General features: G+C 44.7%; 1 protein-coding gene across 1 annotated transcript; it reads left to right on the top strand.

Moving 5' to 3' along the window:
• The first annotated feature begins 13,670 nt into the window (after window positions 1-13,670).
• On the top strand, window positions 13,671-15,836 carry LOC130880019 (igE-binding protein-like). Its single transcript, XM_057778837.1, has 2 exons — window positions 13,671-14,064; window positions 14,248-15,836. The coding sequence occupies exons 1-2, from the start codon at window positions 13,671-13,673 to the stop codon at window positions 15,486-15,488; spliced, it is 1,635 nt and encodes a 544-aa protein (XP_057634820.1). The 3' UTR covers window positions 15,489-15,836.
• Window positions 15,837-17,018: the final 1,182 nt, after the last annotated feature.

The raw sequence follows: 17,018 nt of genomic DNA, 5'->3' as shown, positions 1-17,018 counted from the left end.
ATGGGTGTGTGGATTTTTGTCTGGGTCTTCAATTTGATTCCATTGATGAACATGTCTATTTTTGTATCAATATCATGCAATGTTTTGCTTTTGTTTCGTTTTTGACTATAGCAATATAGTACAACTTAAATCAGGGAAAGTGATGCCTCCTGTTATTATTCAGGATTGTTTAGCTATCCTGTGTTCTTTGTTTTTCCATAGGAAGTTGAAACTTGTTCTTTCAAAACCTTGCAGAATTGTGTAGCATTCTGATAGGGGTTGAATTAAATCTGTAGACTGTTTTAGGTAGGATCGCCATTTTTATTATATTAATCCTACCAATCCATGAGCATGGGAGATCTTTCAATCTTCTGATAAAGTGTTTGAAAAAAAAATAAAATAAGTTTTCTAATCATATGTTTCACTGGCTTAGCTATAGTTACCCCAAGATATTTATATTATTTGAGGCTATTGTGAAAAGTGCTATTTCTAAGCCGGGCGGTGGTGGCGCACGCCTTTAATCCCAGCACTTGGGAGGCAGAGGCAGGCGGATCTCTGAGTTCGAGGCCAGCCTAATCTACAAGAGCTAGTTCCGGGACAGGCACCAAAGCTACAGAGAAACCCTGTCTCAAAAAACCAAAAAAAAAGTGCTATTTCTATGGTCTTTTTTCAGATCATTTGTCATCTGTATATAGGAAGGCTACTGATTTTTGTGAGTTTTTTTTTTTTAATCCAACTACTTTGTTCCAAGTGTTTATCATCTGTAGGAGCTCCCCAGTAGAATTTTTGGGTCACTTATATACACTATCATATCATCTGCAAATAAAGATACTTTGACTTTTCCCTTTCAAATTTGTATCCCCTTGATTTCATTTAGTTGTCTTATTACTCTAGCTAAGACTTAAAGTGGTATATTGAATAGATGTGGAAAGAACGGACAACCTTGTCTTTTTTCTAATTTTAGTGGAATGGCTTTGGATTTCTCTCCATTTAAGTTGATGTTGGTTATGAGCTTGCTGTAAACTGCCTTTATTATTTTGAGCTATGTTCCCCATATCCTTAAATTCTCCAGTATTTTTATTATGAAACGGTATTGAGATTTTTGTCAAAGGACTTTACTGAATCTAATGAGATGATGATGTAGTTTTTGTCTTTCAACCCAATTTCTTAAAGAAATATCATTGAGTATCTTCTTGTGTACTTTGTTCTTTAAGAAAGGGTCTCCCATAGCCTAAAATGGCTTCAAACTCTCCATGTAGTAGAGGATGACTTTAAAATTCTCACCTTCCTGCCTTCCACCTCCGCAGTGCTGAAATTACAGGCATGGACCAAGATGCCAGGCCTATGAGTCCTTTTGCTATGCTCTCTTCTCTGGACATGGAAGAGTGTAGTTCTGGGTATTACACTTGAAGAAGAAGCTGATGCAGTGGTACACACGATTCCTGAACTTGAGAGAAGGCACAGGAGGATCAGAAACTCACAGCCAAGGCTAGCAGGAGTTACAGGAGACCCTACCTCAAAAACAAACAAACAAAAAACGAAAACAAAACAAGAAAAAAAGGAACTAATGTTTCCCCTCACCACACAGAATTATTCAACCATGTAGATAGCTGTGTACATGCTGAAGGACTGCTCAACAAATGGAGTTAGTATTCAAAGAACCAAGCCTTTGTGTTGTGCTCTCTGACAGATCTCCTTCCTCCTCTTCTTCTCCCCGTCTCTCCCTTTCCCTCACCTCCTCTGCTGTCTTTCCTTCTCTCCTTCAGCATGTCTATCTGCTGATGAAGACCTGGTTGATTGCTGTTGTGAAGGCCACTATGGCTCAATTTCTCCTGTTTGCTTTTAATGTTCTTCGATTGTTGATTGTGGAGACGATTAAGGAATCCTACCTTACCTCCAGCTCACAACACATCCGCAGTTGATTTTACGGTGAGATTTCTAACACGAACCCTGTACTCAGCATACATAGGTCTGAAATTAAGAGCAAAGGATCTATCACTGCCTGTCCATTTGGTTTGGGTTTTCTTTAAGGACTGGCTTCTTCATGGTAAATGTCTGGAGAAAGAATCAACAAGGTTGACTTAGACATCAGTGATACAGAGGGAGAAAGGAACAAAGCTGACGTAAGCACATTCCAGGCACATGAACGACTAGCTGTCGGGGGACTGCCTCTAGTAAGACCCACGGATTGCTTTTAACAGGTCGGGAGGATGTCAGAGTAGACAAATATCTAGATCTGCATAGTCAATATGTAAATAACAATCAGTGCAGGAAGAGATAGGGGAATGAAAACATGGCATGGATCTAGTTAAAACTAGCTGGAGTGTGGCCCATCTCTAGTATGTTCAGACAATGAACTATCTTCTTGTATCAGAGCCGTTTCCAAAGCAAGCTCAATACGCACAGCTCTTGCCTGAGCAGCACAGCCCAGGCATCCTCAGAGGACTGTCCTCCACTGAACTTCTCTCCCCCATTCTCTTAAAACTGCAGCAGGTGCTGTGTGACTTTCCTGGGGAGACGACTTCTCTTTACGCCAGGGAGTGAGGGCAAGGGTAGACCAACTCCACCCCAGTCCAGCTGGTGAACCAATCAACTTATTGGGTTATGTACAAGAACACAAGTGACTCCCAGACAGCTGTGGCACCAAAAGATCCATATTCAGAACAAGTGCCAACACTCGGCAGCTGCCTCCAATGAGTTCCCTGCACAGCCCAACAGCTCCACCGAGGAGTTTCCTCTCCATGCTATAGAACTTGGGGTGGGGGGCGGCTGTGAGGCTTCTGAGTTTCTTGTGGCTTTATGAGCCTGGCATGTACTGCACCCCTTTCCTCTAGGAGGATATGTTTCAATGGGAAGAAATGGTAACAGCAACAGGTCAGACTGACTCAGATGACATCTGTGCTGTGGTCTGTTGGGGACAAAAGGCAAGGTATCGTATTGCTAAAGGACTTTACCACCGAGAGTGAAAGGTATTGTGGGATACTGTACACTGCTGTGATTGGTGGAATAAAAGGCTGAGTGGCCAATAGCTAGACAGGAGGTATAGGCGGGAATTCTGAGGAGAGGAAGAGTAATCTAGGCATATGGGAGCCACGAGAAGACATGGAGGAAGCAAGGTGGGCAGTAAGGGACAGAATGTAGATTAACAGAAATGGGTTAATTTAAGTTATACAAACTAATTAAAAACAAACCTAAGCTAAGGCAAAACTTTCATAATTAATAAGTCTCCATGTTATTATTTGGGATCTGGCTAGTAGGACAGAGGAAGACTTGCTACATAAAGGAGATGAGTAACTAGGAAAGTGTTCTATAATGTAAGAGGTGTTTGTCCTGAAGGCTGTGGGAACCCAGAGAGATGAGACGTAGGAATAAAGGGGATACTTTCTTTGTTCAAGTAATATAATTAAAGACAGCCATATTATCTGTGTGCATCCTTGATGGGGAGGTTGTTAGTTCAGGCTTTGCTATTAACTGCACCCCCCACATTGTACCTACATTATGGCTAAGCTATAAGAAGGCAACCCAAGAAATATCCACACCGTCCCATGCAGGATCCACCATGGGGCCACAGGCGTACCCGCTCACGAAGGATCCACCATGGGGCCACAGGTGTACCCCCTCATGCAGGATCCACCATGGAGCCACAGGCATACCCCCTACCCAGACTTCTGGGGCAACCCCTGTCGGGACCTCTTCTGCAAACAAGATACCAGGCAATATTCATTTCATTCGTTCCATTTTTTCCATTTATTTTCTTTTGTGTTTTCTGTATTTTGAATTATTTTCCTTTGTTTGCCTTCAAGACAAGGTCTTGCTATTATATGGCCCAGGCTAGCTTCAGAGTGCTCTATCTCTTGAGAGCTGGCATTACAGTTGGGCACCATCATGAGAGCTTTGTCTGTCCAGTAAGTGGGTATGCAGGAAGAGTTTTCTGGCTACAGAAAACAAAATGGTATTGTGACTATTACATTAAATATTCACTGAGCCATTCCATGTACAATACTGGACGTCAACACAGGACCTCTCAGGCAAAATCTCTCTTGAAAGGACTATGAGGGAAGGCAGCTATGCACAAATGAGAGACAGATGCTGAGACACAACATCTGGGCTGGAACATTGGCTCCATCTCTGGCAGGCTAGCATACCTGGGCTCTAGAATGTTGGGCTCTAGTAAGCCCAGAAAGGCCATTACTATGGAGTTTCAATGATTGCCCCCACACAAGGCACTCAAGCTATTTTTAAATGCAGCTCAAAGCCAACCAAACTAAATCTGAATCAAGTTATAACCAAATTGGTTCAAACTTCATGTTAAAGGTTCTGGATTATAACTAAATCAGAACATAACCACTCTAGAATAATCATATAATCCATGTAACATGGGCTATTTATAATAAGTACAGAATAATAAGCCATAACTGTTCTGGACACATAAGGGACCTATTAAGGGAAGGACATGAGAGGTTAATTAAATGAGGCTTGAAGATATTACTAAGTTTAATCAAGCAAATTTATGATCTATTTTCAATATATATATATATAAATTGGTAAAGTCATAACAAAAAGCGCACAGAAGCATCTTCAGAAAACTGGACTATAATTTTCAGGGAAGGAAATGAGGTTGGAACCAAAGAGGAATCTGCACCTCATGAGCATCGCAGTTTCTCACAAGAGCTGAGACATAAAAACAAGTCTTCTGTGATGACTGGCAGGGTAAGAACATGAAATATGATTCAGCCATGGGAGAGAAGCAGATCTGCCACTTACGACAAGATGGATATAGCAAGAGGGCATTGTGCTGTGTGAAATAAGACAGAAGACAGGCACTGTGTGAGCTCAGCCAAGTGCAGCATCTTTAAAAGTCACTCACAAGCAAATGGGGTGATCTCAGCGAAGCCTTCTTAGGCATAAATCTAAGGGTCTGATAGGAACGTGGTCAACAGAGTCAAAGATATCAGACAGTTTACTTGAAATGTGCTATGAGGCCACATCTTAAATGTCTTTACCAAGAAACACAAGCACCTTGCCAGGCAAGGGTTGTGATCACTAATGCCAGTGCTTACACTTCAGTATTAACGTACACCTGGTCACAAAATGGAAAGATCATTCTGGCTTCTGTGTGGAGATAGAACTGTAGGGACTGCAGAAAAAGGCAGGAGACATTTAGAAGGTCTTTTAAGACTAAAGCAAAACATAAGAAATGTTTGAACTCAAGAGGAGCAAGGAAGATGGAGAAGGGTCCCATCATTAGACAAAAGTGGGTGGAGTCAGCAAGACTAACCAATAGCTGAGAGCATGTGGAGAGGAAGAGCAAAGTCCACCCACATGGGCAGATGAGGCTGCTGTTCACCGCAATGAAAATATTTCCTATGTGCCAGCAGAAAGATAGTATCGCTAAACAGTGATGATAATAAAGACCAATGTTGTTGATCTCATGTCCCTAACAGCCCTGTGCAGTGGAGTTACCATCTCCACCATTTTAAATAAGCAAGCAGACTACAGCGCAAAGAGATTTAAGTTGCCAAGGATCAGTCAGCAAACTGAAGAGCTACGGTCAGTTTTATGAATTCAAGTGTAGTGGCTCCAGACTCTGCCTCTTCATGCTAAGCCACACTGCTTGGGAATTAGTTTGACTCTGTGGCCCTGGCCCACAGTCTACTTCTACTTCCTTCCATGCATAACTGAATCACATCAGAAACACAGTACTCACATGGTAGAGTATGAATAGGCTCGACCTGGAACACGCGCTGAGATGAGAACACATGCCAAGATGTTAAGGAAGAATCAGACATCAAAAGGTTACACATTTATCCTAAATGAGAATTAGTTTCAGTATGCTGTATTTTCTGAATGAGGAAGATGAGCCTTCCTTTGTCTGAAGTCATGGAAAGTATCTGGAGAAGATTCATGCCACCGTTAAAAGTGTTGCTCTGGTATCTACTCCTGGCTTCAGATTTTGTTGTCACCTGTTGCCAGGATGACTTCTGCGTTGTTTATTAGCCTCTTTATATCCGCCTCCCCATTAGAGAAGGGGACATAGTTGTTGAAGGAGGCCGCTTGTTCTTTCCGGCCACCCAGCTAGCTTAGACACAAAATAACCACACAGAAACTGTATTAATTAAATCACTGCTGGCCCATTAGCTCTAGCTTCTTATTGGCTAACTCTTACATCTTAATATAATCCATTTCTATTATGCTATGCATCGCCATGTGGCTGTAGCTTACCAGCTAAATTTTTCAGCATTTATCTCTGGCAGCTCCATGGCTTCTCTCTGACCCCGCCCTTCTCCTCCCATCCTATAGGCCAAGCCAGTTCTTTATTCATTAACCAATAAGAGCAACACATAGACAAAGGAACTCCCACACCACACAGTGACACTGGACCAAAGCCTGGCAGGCTTCTCACCAAACTCAATTTCCTTCTAGCCAAAAAGTTCAGTCGCACCCTCCAGTTTCTACCAGGTTATCATGGCTAGATGGCCCTGGCCTCTGGGATAAGGGCAGAGGCCATGGGTGCTGCCTTCAGAGCTGACCCCAAAGCAGCTTGCAGATGGCATTGCTCACTCTTCTTCTCCTCCTATGGATGAGTTCAGAGGATCCAGGGGAGACCCAAAGGCCTGGGGGTCAGCAGAGCTAAGGATCTGTGTACACAGATGGACAGCCTCCTGCTGAGGAAGGTGATCCACTTTTACTTGTTTGAGCCAATGGCAAGCATTTGTCATGTTAGATCCATAGTTGAGGGCTTGCTTAGCAGAGACATCTTATCAGTGATCCCACTGGTGTAAGCACGGGATCATCCTCTTGCTCCCTTAACTGGCTGTGTCAGTGACCTGTTTCACAAAGGTTAAACTAAGGTGGGAAAGTCTACCCTGAATGTGGGTAGTGCAATCCCATGGACTAGAGTCCCAAATCAAGGGAGAATGGAGGAAAAGTTCTCCTTCCCCTGGGTTTTCTGGGGTGCTAAATGTTAGCAGTCCAGCCACATGCTTCCCCTGACATTCCTTCCCCACCATGACGGAGTGTGGCCCTGAAACTGAGAGCCTGAATCACTGCTGCCTCCCACAAGTTATCTGTATCAGCTATTGGTCACAGTGACAGAAAAAGAATTTTTGCTTTATTTACATGAATAGAGGGCTAGAAACAATCTATAAAATAGTAGCCAGATAAACATGCTTTAAGCACATCAAGAAAGCCATCGCACACTTCCCTGTGCTACAGCTGTGGACCCATCTGAGATCACCCTTTCCAGGTAAGATATCTTACTGATTAACAGCATTGCCTATTCAAATGCGAAGGCCGCTATGAACAAACGGTATAACATGAGCACTACAGAAAGCGCAGTGCCGGGACCCAGAAGAGCACGAGAGGCTGTCGCTGCCGTCTTATGTCCACTTAGAAACAGCAGAAGTACGCCCTTTGATGGCTTCTGCACCATCGCGAAGGTGGGAGGCTCAGATCGAGGCACTTGTGCTCTGCTCCCAAGATGGCAAGCTGCTATCAGGGGACAAGACACTGGGTCCTGGCTCAAGGGGAGGGAAGGAAAATTAATTCCCACAGCCTCGCCATTTTACAGAGTAGCTAACCTCTTCAGGAGGACTCCTCCTGGTGACTTAATCACTTCCTAAAGTTCCACCTCAATACTGCTTTGGTGAAGGTATCAACAAAACAAACTGGAGGAGGACACATTTAACTGTGCCCCAGGAGCTGCTCTGGCCCCACCCCATCTCCCTGACAGGGGCGGTAGGAATGTGGGGTCCCTGTGGCTGGTCTTCCCAGGAGGACTACAGAGCCTTGCAGAAGACTTTAGTCAAGGGCCTTATTACAAGACAGCACCTCCCTTTTGGGCAATTCTTCTTCATCTGGAGAACCCTGTTCCTTATGTATAAAGTATATGAGTGGTGTAGGAAATGTGCTGCTTTTATTGGTTAATAAATAAAGCTGCTTTGGCCTACGCCAGAGCAGAACAGAGCTAGGCAGGAAAACTAGACTGCATGTTGGAGGAAAGTGGGTGGAGGGAGTCAGAGACACCATGTAGCCACTGGAGAAAAAGACGCCCATGGGAGCTTGGTGGAACCTTGCCAGTAGCCCACAACCTCGTGGTGATGCACATACTAATAGAGATGGGTTAATTTAAGATATAAGAGCTGGCTAGCAATACGCCTAAGTGATTGGCTAAGCAGTATTTTAATTAATACAGTTTCTGTGTGATTATTTTGGATCTGGGAGGCCTGGAATGAACAAGCAGTCTCCGTTTACACACGAGAACACGTAAATAATCTTTAAAGATTAGAAAATGGATTCTACCACACAGAAATGGAAACAGTTCTTCCTGAGAGATGCCTGGAAATTATTTTGAATATCTTTCTTATGGCTATAAATTGGAAGCCAAAACAAATAATAAGAAACAAAGCCTTTAGAACAGAATGTACTCTGTAAATGCAAAGACTACTGTCCAATGGTAATATTTTGAACTGAAAGGAAATTTTAAGCCCCCTGCTAACTCATTTGCCTATTTGCATATTTCTGTACACCTTGCCAAGGTTTCTCCAGGCTTAGGCTGGCAAATAAATCTCTTACAGCTTGATATTATCGGTTTTGGTTCAGCTCCACATTTTTAAGATGTGGCATTCCACTACCCCTAGGCATCTTGTTTATCTTCTTAGCATCATGTCTTATTTTAAGATACTGTATGCCACAGACACACAGGCTCAAAGGCAATAGTGTGCTCACAGGAACTTCTCACTGGCTGAATTCTCCAGTGCACAAACAGACAGGAAGCAATGCCCATGGTAAGAGATCATAACCACTGTGAAGATGAAATACCAAGGAAGTGCCCATCCCACAGCCACCCAGACAGGATGTCCAGTGTTTATGCACACATCTCAACATCCTGGAAGAGGATGCAAGTATGTAACCAACAACACGCTGAAGCCTCTTCCTCCCGATCATGAGGCTGAGCCCTGGCGAGGTTCCTTTCTCTCCTTGAGCTGCTTTTGCTTTCATCCTGCAGTTGTTTTTCTGCCCTTATGACGCTTTTCGTGTCCTCCCAGCAAGGCTCGCGGCTCACCTACAGCTCTGTGCACACAGTGCTTCCCCGGGGCTCTATACTCTTCTGTCAAAAGTCCATCTCCTTTGCCTTTAGTCTATCTAAACCTCTTTCTAATTTTGCATACCAAAACTGCCTGGAGAGGGTGGTGCTTTCTTCTGTACCCAAGAGTGGGACATTGAGCTGAACACGCTGAAGCATCACGGCTTTGCTCAGTCCCACCTGTGAAGCATAAGAGTGAAATGCCACCCCAAACCATACACACATTGCCTGCACAGGCTCGCATCCAGGATGTGCAAGCCCCAAAACAGTGCTTTGCGGGAAGTGGAGACAGCGCTTCACTTGTGTCAAGCCATCTCTCCAGAGTAGCACACAGCTGAGGGGAATCAGCAGCCCTTTCTGTCACCTAATGACAGGAGAGTGGCCCATTCTTCTGTTGAACTGACAGACAGGACTGTTCTGCCACATTCAACTATACTTCCACCATGTGCAAAGGCTTCTCTGTGGAGTAATTCCTAGGAGGAAGAGTCATCTGGCTTGTAACAAGTAAATGTGTAATCCAAACAGAAGTATTCTCACCCTAGATGAAATATTTGCTGCCCACAGTCTGTCTTCTGTATTCTCCCAGTGTAACATGATGGGCCTATTCATTGGGGTTTCTGTCCTGCCTGGTTCCCGCAGTCCTTCAGCCCCAAAGAAATCACACAGAGAGTCTGGATTACTTATAAACTGATTGGCCCATTAGCTCAGGCTTCATATTAGCTCTTATAACTTATGTTAGCCCATTATTCTAGTCTATGTTAGTCACATGGCTCAGTACCTTTCTCAGCAGGGCAGATCACATCCTGCTTCTTCAGTGATCTGGAGAGGAATGGGAGGAATGGGCTTCCTCCTTCCCAGAATTCTCCTGTTCTCATTGCCCCACCTTTACTTCCTGTCTAGTTGACCCGCCTATACTTCCTACTTGGCCAATCAGAGTTTATTTAAAACATGATCAACAGAATACAGGCAATTCTCCCACACCATCCCAGGAAATCATCACTCCCAAATACATGCCACACACACACACTTTCACAGTAAATTCTGCTCTCGTGAACAATTACCATAAGTAATTTTGCTTTCTTTTTTATGTTAAATGCTTTACAAATGAGTGTCTGGATTAAGTATGCCTTCCCATGGAGAGGGGGCCATAGGCCACTTATGTTGATTTTGAAAAAGAGAGAAAGAGATAGGCAGTGCAGATCCCAGCACTCAGGCAGCAGAGGCAGGTGGATCTGAGTTTGAGGTCAGGCTGGTCTACAGAACTAGTTCCAGGCCAGCTAGGGCTCTTACACAGAGAAACCCTGTCTTGAGAAAAAGGGGGGGAAAAAGAAAGAGAAAGAAAAGGGAATATTTTATTTCCCCACCACTTATTATGATCATTATATAGCTCATTATTTTCATAAATGTGTTAGCTATCTACGATCTATACCCAAAGTGCCAAATGAGAGGCAGCACAGCCTGGTGTCCCCTGCCAGTGTGCTGCTAGCCTACTGTGGACAAGCGCAAGACCGCACTCAGGCTTCAGAAGCTAGAATGGCTCCTCTTTGTGCAGCCATCAGCTGAAACAGGCAGCTGTGTTCTCTTGGCTGTTCATTCCCATTCAAATGATTCCCAAATGTTGGTTGACTTGGGGTTAAATTATTTTTTCCTCTTCCTCTCTGTGTGACAATATAATGGCAAAGACCAAATAGTTCTTTGAATACTAGATGAAACATGTTTTTATTCCTAAGCTGTTAGCAGCTCCAAAGAGGAAAATCTGACCTACAAAATACTATTGTAATTGATAATTGTGGTTATTTTGGTTTAAAACTCCCATATACATTGATAACATGCTTTCCTTGTGTAAATCAGGAAACAGAAGACTAGCAAATCAACTTTATAAGCACTGCTTTAATTTTCCTGTTTTCCAATAACTAATACAGCATTCTAAATCTCACTAATTCCTATTAATACAACATGCAAATGAGATGCCAAATTATTAAATAAGCTATCCCTATATTACATGTAAAAGAAACACCGATTATTTATTATACTTAATACCCATTTTATGGGTTTTAAACATCACCTGATTTACTTTTGCCCAAGATCAGTAGAGGCATTAGAGACCCTGGAGCTGGAGTTAAAGAGCATTATAAGATACGTGGGTGCTGGAAATCAACCCTTGTTCCTGTCAGTACTCTTGACTGCTCAGCTGTGGCTCCAGCCCCAGCAAAATCTATACATGGCCATTTCCTCGCTCCTGTTTCACATTCTTGACCTCACAAAGAAGAGAGAAACTGAGGCACTGTTCCTTTCCCCAGTTCTAGCCACACTATAAACAAACCCATTGTCTCCCCCAATTCTGTCACCTGTCTTTTTCATCAAGGAGTGAACTCTGAATCCGAAAGCACAGTTTTACTAAATGAGCAGAGTGTGATTTACACATACATAGGTCAATATGTCACATTAAGCCAGCGAATATTATATTTCCTCATTTATGCAAGAATTCTTAACTTGCTGAGAAAGTGACTAATGAAAGATGCATCTGTCACGTGATCATGCTCGCACTTGGTGTCCTCTTCATTCTCGAACACTTGATAATCAAAACGGTCAACACTGGGGGAGAGAAGAGATGCAGCTATAAAACAGTAAACCAGACTGCTACTGCGAGCAGATCTGTCTCTAAGAACACCAACATCTGACACTGCATGTCACTCAACACTGTCGTCTTTAACACCAACAAACTTTGCAAAGGCAACATTTAAGGTGGCATGAATGTGGACTGTCCCAAGCTCGTGTGTTTGAACACTTTGTTTATGGCGCTGTTTAAGAGGTTGTAGGTGTTTAGGAGGTGAAGTCTTACTGCAGGAAGTGGGTCCCTGTGGGGAGGTCTTGTGGCTATAAAGCATGGCTCTGGGTCCTGTTTTCTGCTCTGGACTGCCCATGCATGCGCTGGTCAGCAGTGTCCCTGCACCTTGCCTTCCTCGTCATGATAGACAGTATCCTTCTGGATTGATGAGCCAACATAAACCACTTCTCTCTTCAGTTGATCCTTGCAGGTCTCTTGTTACACACCCCAAATGACACATTGCACCATGGAAGTGATTGTGTGGACTTTTACAGAAACAGAACAAAAGTCACAGATTAAAGCAGCCACCAGAACACCAATAAAAGCATTAGGAGGCAGCAACAGCAAAGCAGGAAATTTATGCATTTCCAGGGCTGGACTTAGCTTTTGGATTGGCAGAATGTAGCACAATTAACAAAATCCCAGAGACAGATATTAGGGTTCAACCTGAAAGCCAGAAAAGCAAAACAGCCAGCCACTGGTTCTTACCTCTACCTATGTCTGAAATGGCGGTCTTGCCTCCAGGAATCTCAGAATGAGACTGAGCCTGAGAGCTGTCTCCTCCCGTCTTATATTTCTCTCAAGTTCTGGGATTAAAGGCATGCACCACTACTTCCCAAACTAGTGTGGCTATTAGGATTAAAGGTGTGTGTCCCCACTGCCTGGTCTGTAAGGCTGACCAGGGCAGATGTTTTACTCTCTGACCTTCAGGCAAGCTTTATTTATTAAAATACAAATGAACTATCACTGCATTTTTGTAGATGGAATTTTCTGTCCCACCAGGTCCCACAGTAATAGACTAATAGAGATCCAGTCCAGAATCACGAGGCACATGTGTGGCCATGTCATCTAGCACAACCCGTTTCTCTGACACTTGTGTGGACAGAAAGTAATAAGTTATGTTGCAAGGGATCCTCACTGGGTTTTTCCAGAGCCATGATGAGTGTCCACAGACCCTCAGCAAGAGCTCCACTGGAGTGCCCCCAGGTTTTCCCTGCAGCCAGCCACTCCCTGGCTGCCGTTTCTGCTGGTGTTAGCACTGGATCGCACTGTCTCCAGGCCTCGCCACTGTGAAGCCACTTGTCTTCCCTTTTAGTGTTTGAGAAATTGTGGGGAGCCACCCCTGCATACTCCATTACAAGATGGCGCCTGCATTCGGCAGCACCAACTGAAATTTCCATCCCTTGTTCTCTGCCTCTCCCGTGGCGTCATATGGGCTGACGAGCTGCAACCAGTCAGAGCGTGACACGTCGGAGGCGAGGACTATTAACCTATAAAAGGATTGGGCTTTGGTCCTCTGGGGTCTCCGCTCTGTAAGCTTATGCTCTCCCTCTCAAGATGCATTAAAGCTTTCTGCAGAAGGATCCTGTGTGTGCCGCGTCGTTCTTGCTGGCGAGACGGTTGCGCGGGACAACTGGTGCCGAAATCCCGGGAACCTCAACATCGTCAGCACCATCGGAGATCCCTTGGATTCAAGGAGGATTCAGAACTGCAGGTGGATACGCTCAGAGAGGTATGTCCTTTCTGGATTTTGGCTTGGACCTCTCGCTGCCTTAGGAAGATAGTGTTGAAGCCATAGTGATTGTCCTGGGAGTGCTACTATGCTCTGCTTTCACCGTTATGATTGTTAGGTGCGTTAAGTCCGACGTAGATAAGCGGCAGCACTCTGTTGCGTGCCTCAGTCTCTTGTAGATAAAAGAGCCATACGCGGAGTTTACTTTCATTTTCTTCGCACTTGTAAGACGGACGTAGATAAGCCGCGGGTGTCTGCTCGTTATCATGGGCTCCTCTCAGTCTATCGTTACAGCGCTAGAAACGGTGTTAAAGCAACGAGACATAAAAGTTGCCAATCGGACACTTAAAAATTTTGTCAAAGAAATTGATCGGGTGGCTCCCTGGTATGTTTGCTCCGGGTCCTTGACTCTTGCCTCATGGAATAAATTAGGTAAAGATCTTGATAAAAAACTGGCAGAAGGGGAATTGAGACAGGGGACAAGGGCCATTTGGAAACTTATTAAGAACTGTTTAGAGGATGAAGCCTGTCGGGCTGTTGTAGCGGAGGGACGAAATGTCCTTGAAGAAGTCCAGGATAGCATGTCAGAAACTGAGCGTAGTGAGAGGTTGGGCGCGCGCAAGAAAAAACCAGTCCCAATTAAGGAAAATGGCCCCCCCGGTGCGTCTAATGACAAGGGGGTGTATGCATCGGACCCTAGAGGTCCCTTGCCTGTTGTAAGAAAGAAAGGAAGTACTAGTCTATACCCTTTACAAGAGCTTGAAGCTTTAATTGCCGATAGCTCTGATGATTCTAAAAGTTCAGAAGAAGAAGACTTAGACCCTGAGGAAGAAGCTGAACTAGAGGAGGAAGAAGCCAGATATGAGGAGGAGAGGTATCATCCTGATGATCACTTGAGGAGTAAGAGAGAGCCCCGAAAGCGGCAGCCTTATGCAGCCTCCCCGCAGGTAGTCCCTTCAGCGCCCCCTCCTTATGAAATGCGCCGGAAGTCCTTCTCCTTCCTCCCGGAGAAAGTAAAAAGAAAACTACACCTTGCTTATCCTGTTTTTGAAGGCGCAGAGGGAGGACGGGTGCATGCACCCATAGAGTATAATCAACTTAAAGAATTGGCAGAGTCGGTCAGAAAATATGGAGTAACAGCCAACTTTACTCTAGCACAATTGGACAGGCTGGCCATGGCCGCCATGACCCCAGCTGACTGGCAGACGGTGGCGAAAGCATCGCTTGTCAGCATGGGCCAATATTTGGAATGGAAAGCTCTCTGGCATGAAGCTGCACAGGAGCAAGCCAGGGCCAATGCTATGGCTCTGACTCCGGAACAGCAACAATGGACGTTCGACCTCCTGACAGGTCAAGGGCGTTTTGCAGCTAATCAAACAGATTATCACTGGGGTGCATATCGGCAAATCGCTGATATGGCCATTAGGGCCTGGAAGGCACTCTCCAAAAAGGGGGAAGTGAATAATCAGCTCACTAAGATTATTCAAGGGACCCAGGAGCCTTTTTCAGATTTTGTGGCGCGAATGACAGAGGCAGCAGGGCGCATCTTTGGTGATCCTGAAACAGCCGCGCCTCTTACTGAACAGCTTATCTTTGAGAACGCCACTCAGGAATGTCGCGCGGCCATAGCCCCAAGAAAGAATAAAGGGTTACAAGATTGGCTCAGGATTTGTAGAGAACTTGGTGGTCCCCTTACTAATGTAGGATTGGCTGCTGCCATTTTACAGTCTCAAAAGCGCCCCCTTAAAGGGCCTGACAAAAGAGTTTGCTTTAAATGTGGAAAGCCGGGGCATTTTAAAAAGGACTGTAGAGCATCAGAAAGAGAAAGGGCTCCACCTACCCTCTGTACCCGCTGTGGTAAGGGCTACCACAAAGCTGAGCTATGTCGCTCAGTAAGGGATATAAAGGGCAGAGTTCTCCCTCCTATGGAGACATTTGTGAATAAGAATCCAAAAAACGGGGCAGTGGGCCCTCGATCCCAGGGCCCACAAAAATATGGGAACAGGTTTATCAAGGCAACAGACGAGGCTCCCCCGGAAACGGAACAAGAGTGGACTTGTGCGCCTCCTCCGACTTCTTACTAATGCCCCAGATGGGGGTGCAGCCTGTCCCTGTTCAGATGCCTACACCATTGCCACAAGGGAGCGTAGGTCTCCTTTTAGGCCGAGGATCGCTCACCCTGCAGGGACTAATTGTCCATCCTGGTATAATTGATAATCAACATGTCCCTGAGATTCAAGTATTATGTTCCAGTCCTAATGGGGTTTTTTCTATTAGTAAAGGAGATAGAATAGCTCAGCTGCTGCTCCTCCCAGGTGATGCTCATCAGAAAACAGAAGACAGACAGATGGGATCCTCAGGCCAGGATTCAGCTTACTTAGTTGTTAGCCTCCAGGATAGGCCAAAGTTGTCCCTCTGGGTTAATGGTAAGCGTTTTGAAGGCATTTTGGACACCGGAGCAGACAAAAGCATAATTTCCTCCCATTGGTGGCCCAAATCTTGGCCAACTACTGAAGCGTCACATTCTTTACAAGGACTGGGATATAATGCTCACCCAACTATCAGCTCCTCGGTCCTTATTTGGAGGACCATGGAAGGACAGGAGGGACGGTTCACCCCGTATGTACTAGCCTTGCCTGTTAACTTATGGGGACGGGATGTTATGCAAGCCATGGGACTTACTTTATCTAATGAATATTCACCACAAGCAATCAATATTATGAGAAAGATAGGGTACGAGGTGGGAAAAGGACTAGGGTGCCTAGGACAAGGGCGGACAGAACCTGTGGCGCCTGACCCCAACCAAGGAAGACAGGGCCTGGGTTTTTCCTAGGCGCCACTGGGGCAGCACGACCCATACCATGGAAAACAGAGACCCCGGTGTGGGTTCCCCAGTGGCCACTGACCTCTGAAAAATTGAAGGCAGTAACCAGCCTTATTTCTGAACAGCTAGCCTTGGGACACATTGAACCATCAACCTCCCCTTGGAATACCCCGATTTTTGTCATCAAAAAGAAGTCAGGAAAATGGCGCTTGCTACATGATCTAAGAGCCATTAATGAACAAATGCACCCCCTAGGGGCTGTGCAGCGGGGGCTCCCGGTGCTTTCCACCTTGCCCAAAGATTGGAACTTAATTATATTAGACATCAAAGATTGTTTTTTCTCCATCCCTTTGTATCCTCCTGATAGACCACGTTTTGCATTTACTGTCCCCTCCATTAATCATATGGAACCTGATAAGAGATTCCAATGGAAGGTATTGCCCCAGGGCATGGCAAATAGTCCGACTATGTGTCAATTGTATGTACAAGAGGCCCTAAGGCCAATAAGAGAACAATTTCCAATGCTAATAGTTATTCACTATATGGATGATGTGCTTATATGTCATAAAGATCAAAAACTTCTTCAAGAAGCCTATCCTTTATTACTTAAGACCTTATAGTTTTGGGGCCTCCAAATTGCTACCGAAAAGGTCCAAGTTGCTAATTCTGGGCAATTTTTAGGTTCCTTAATTTTTCCAGATAAGATTCTTCCACAAAAACTTAAAATTTACAGAAATGATTTATGTACTTTAAATGATTTTCAAAGGCTGTTAGGAGATATTAATTGGCT

Source organism: Chionomys nivalis, chromosome 1, assembly GCF_950005125.1.
Source record: "Chionomys nivalis chromosome 1, mChiNiv1.1, whole genome shotgun sequence".
Classification (NCBI taxonomy): domain Eukaryota; kingdom Metazoa; phylum Chordata; class Mammalia; order Rodentia; family Cricetidae; genus Chionomys; species Chionomys nivalis.
Note: the sequence above shows the minus strand (reverse complement) of the source record. Positions and strands in the feature narration are given on the sequence as shown.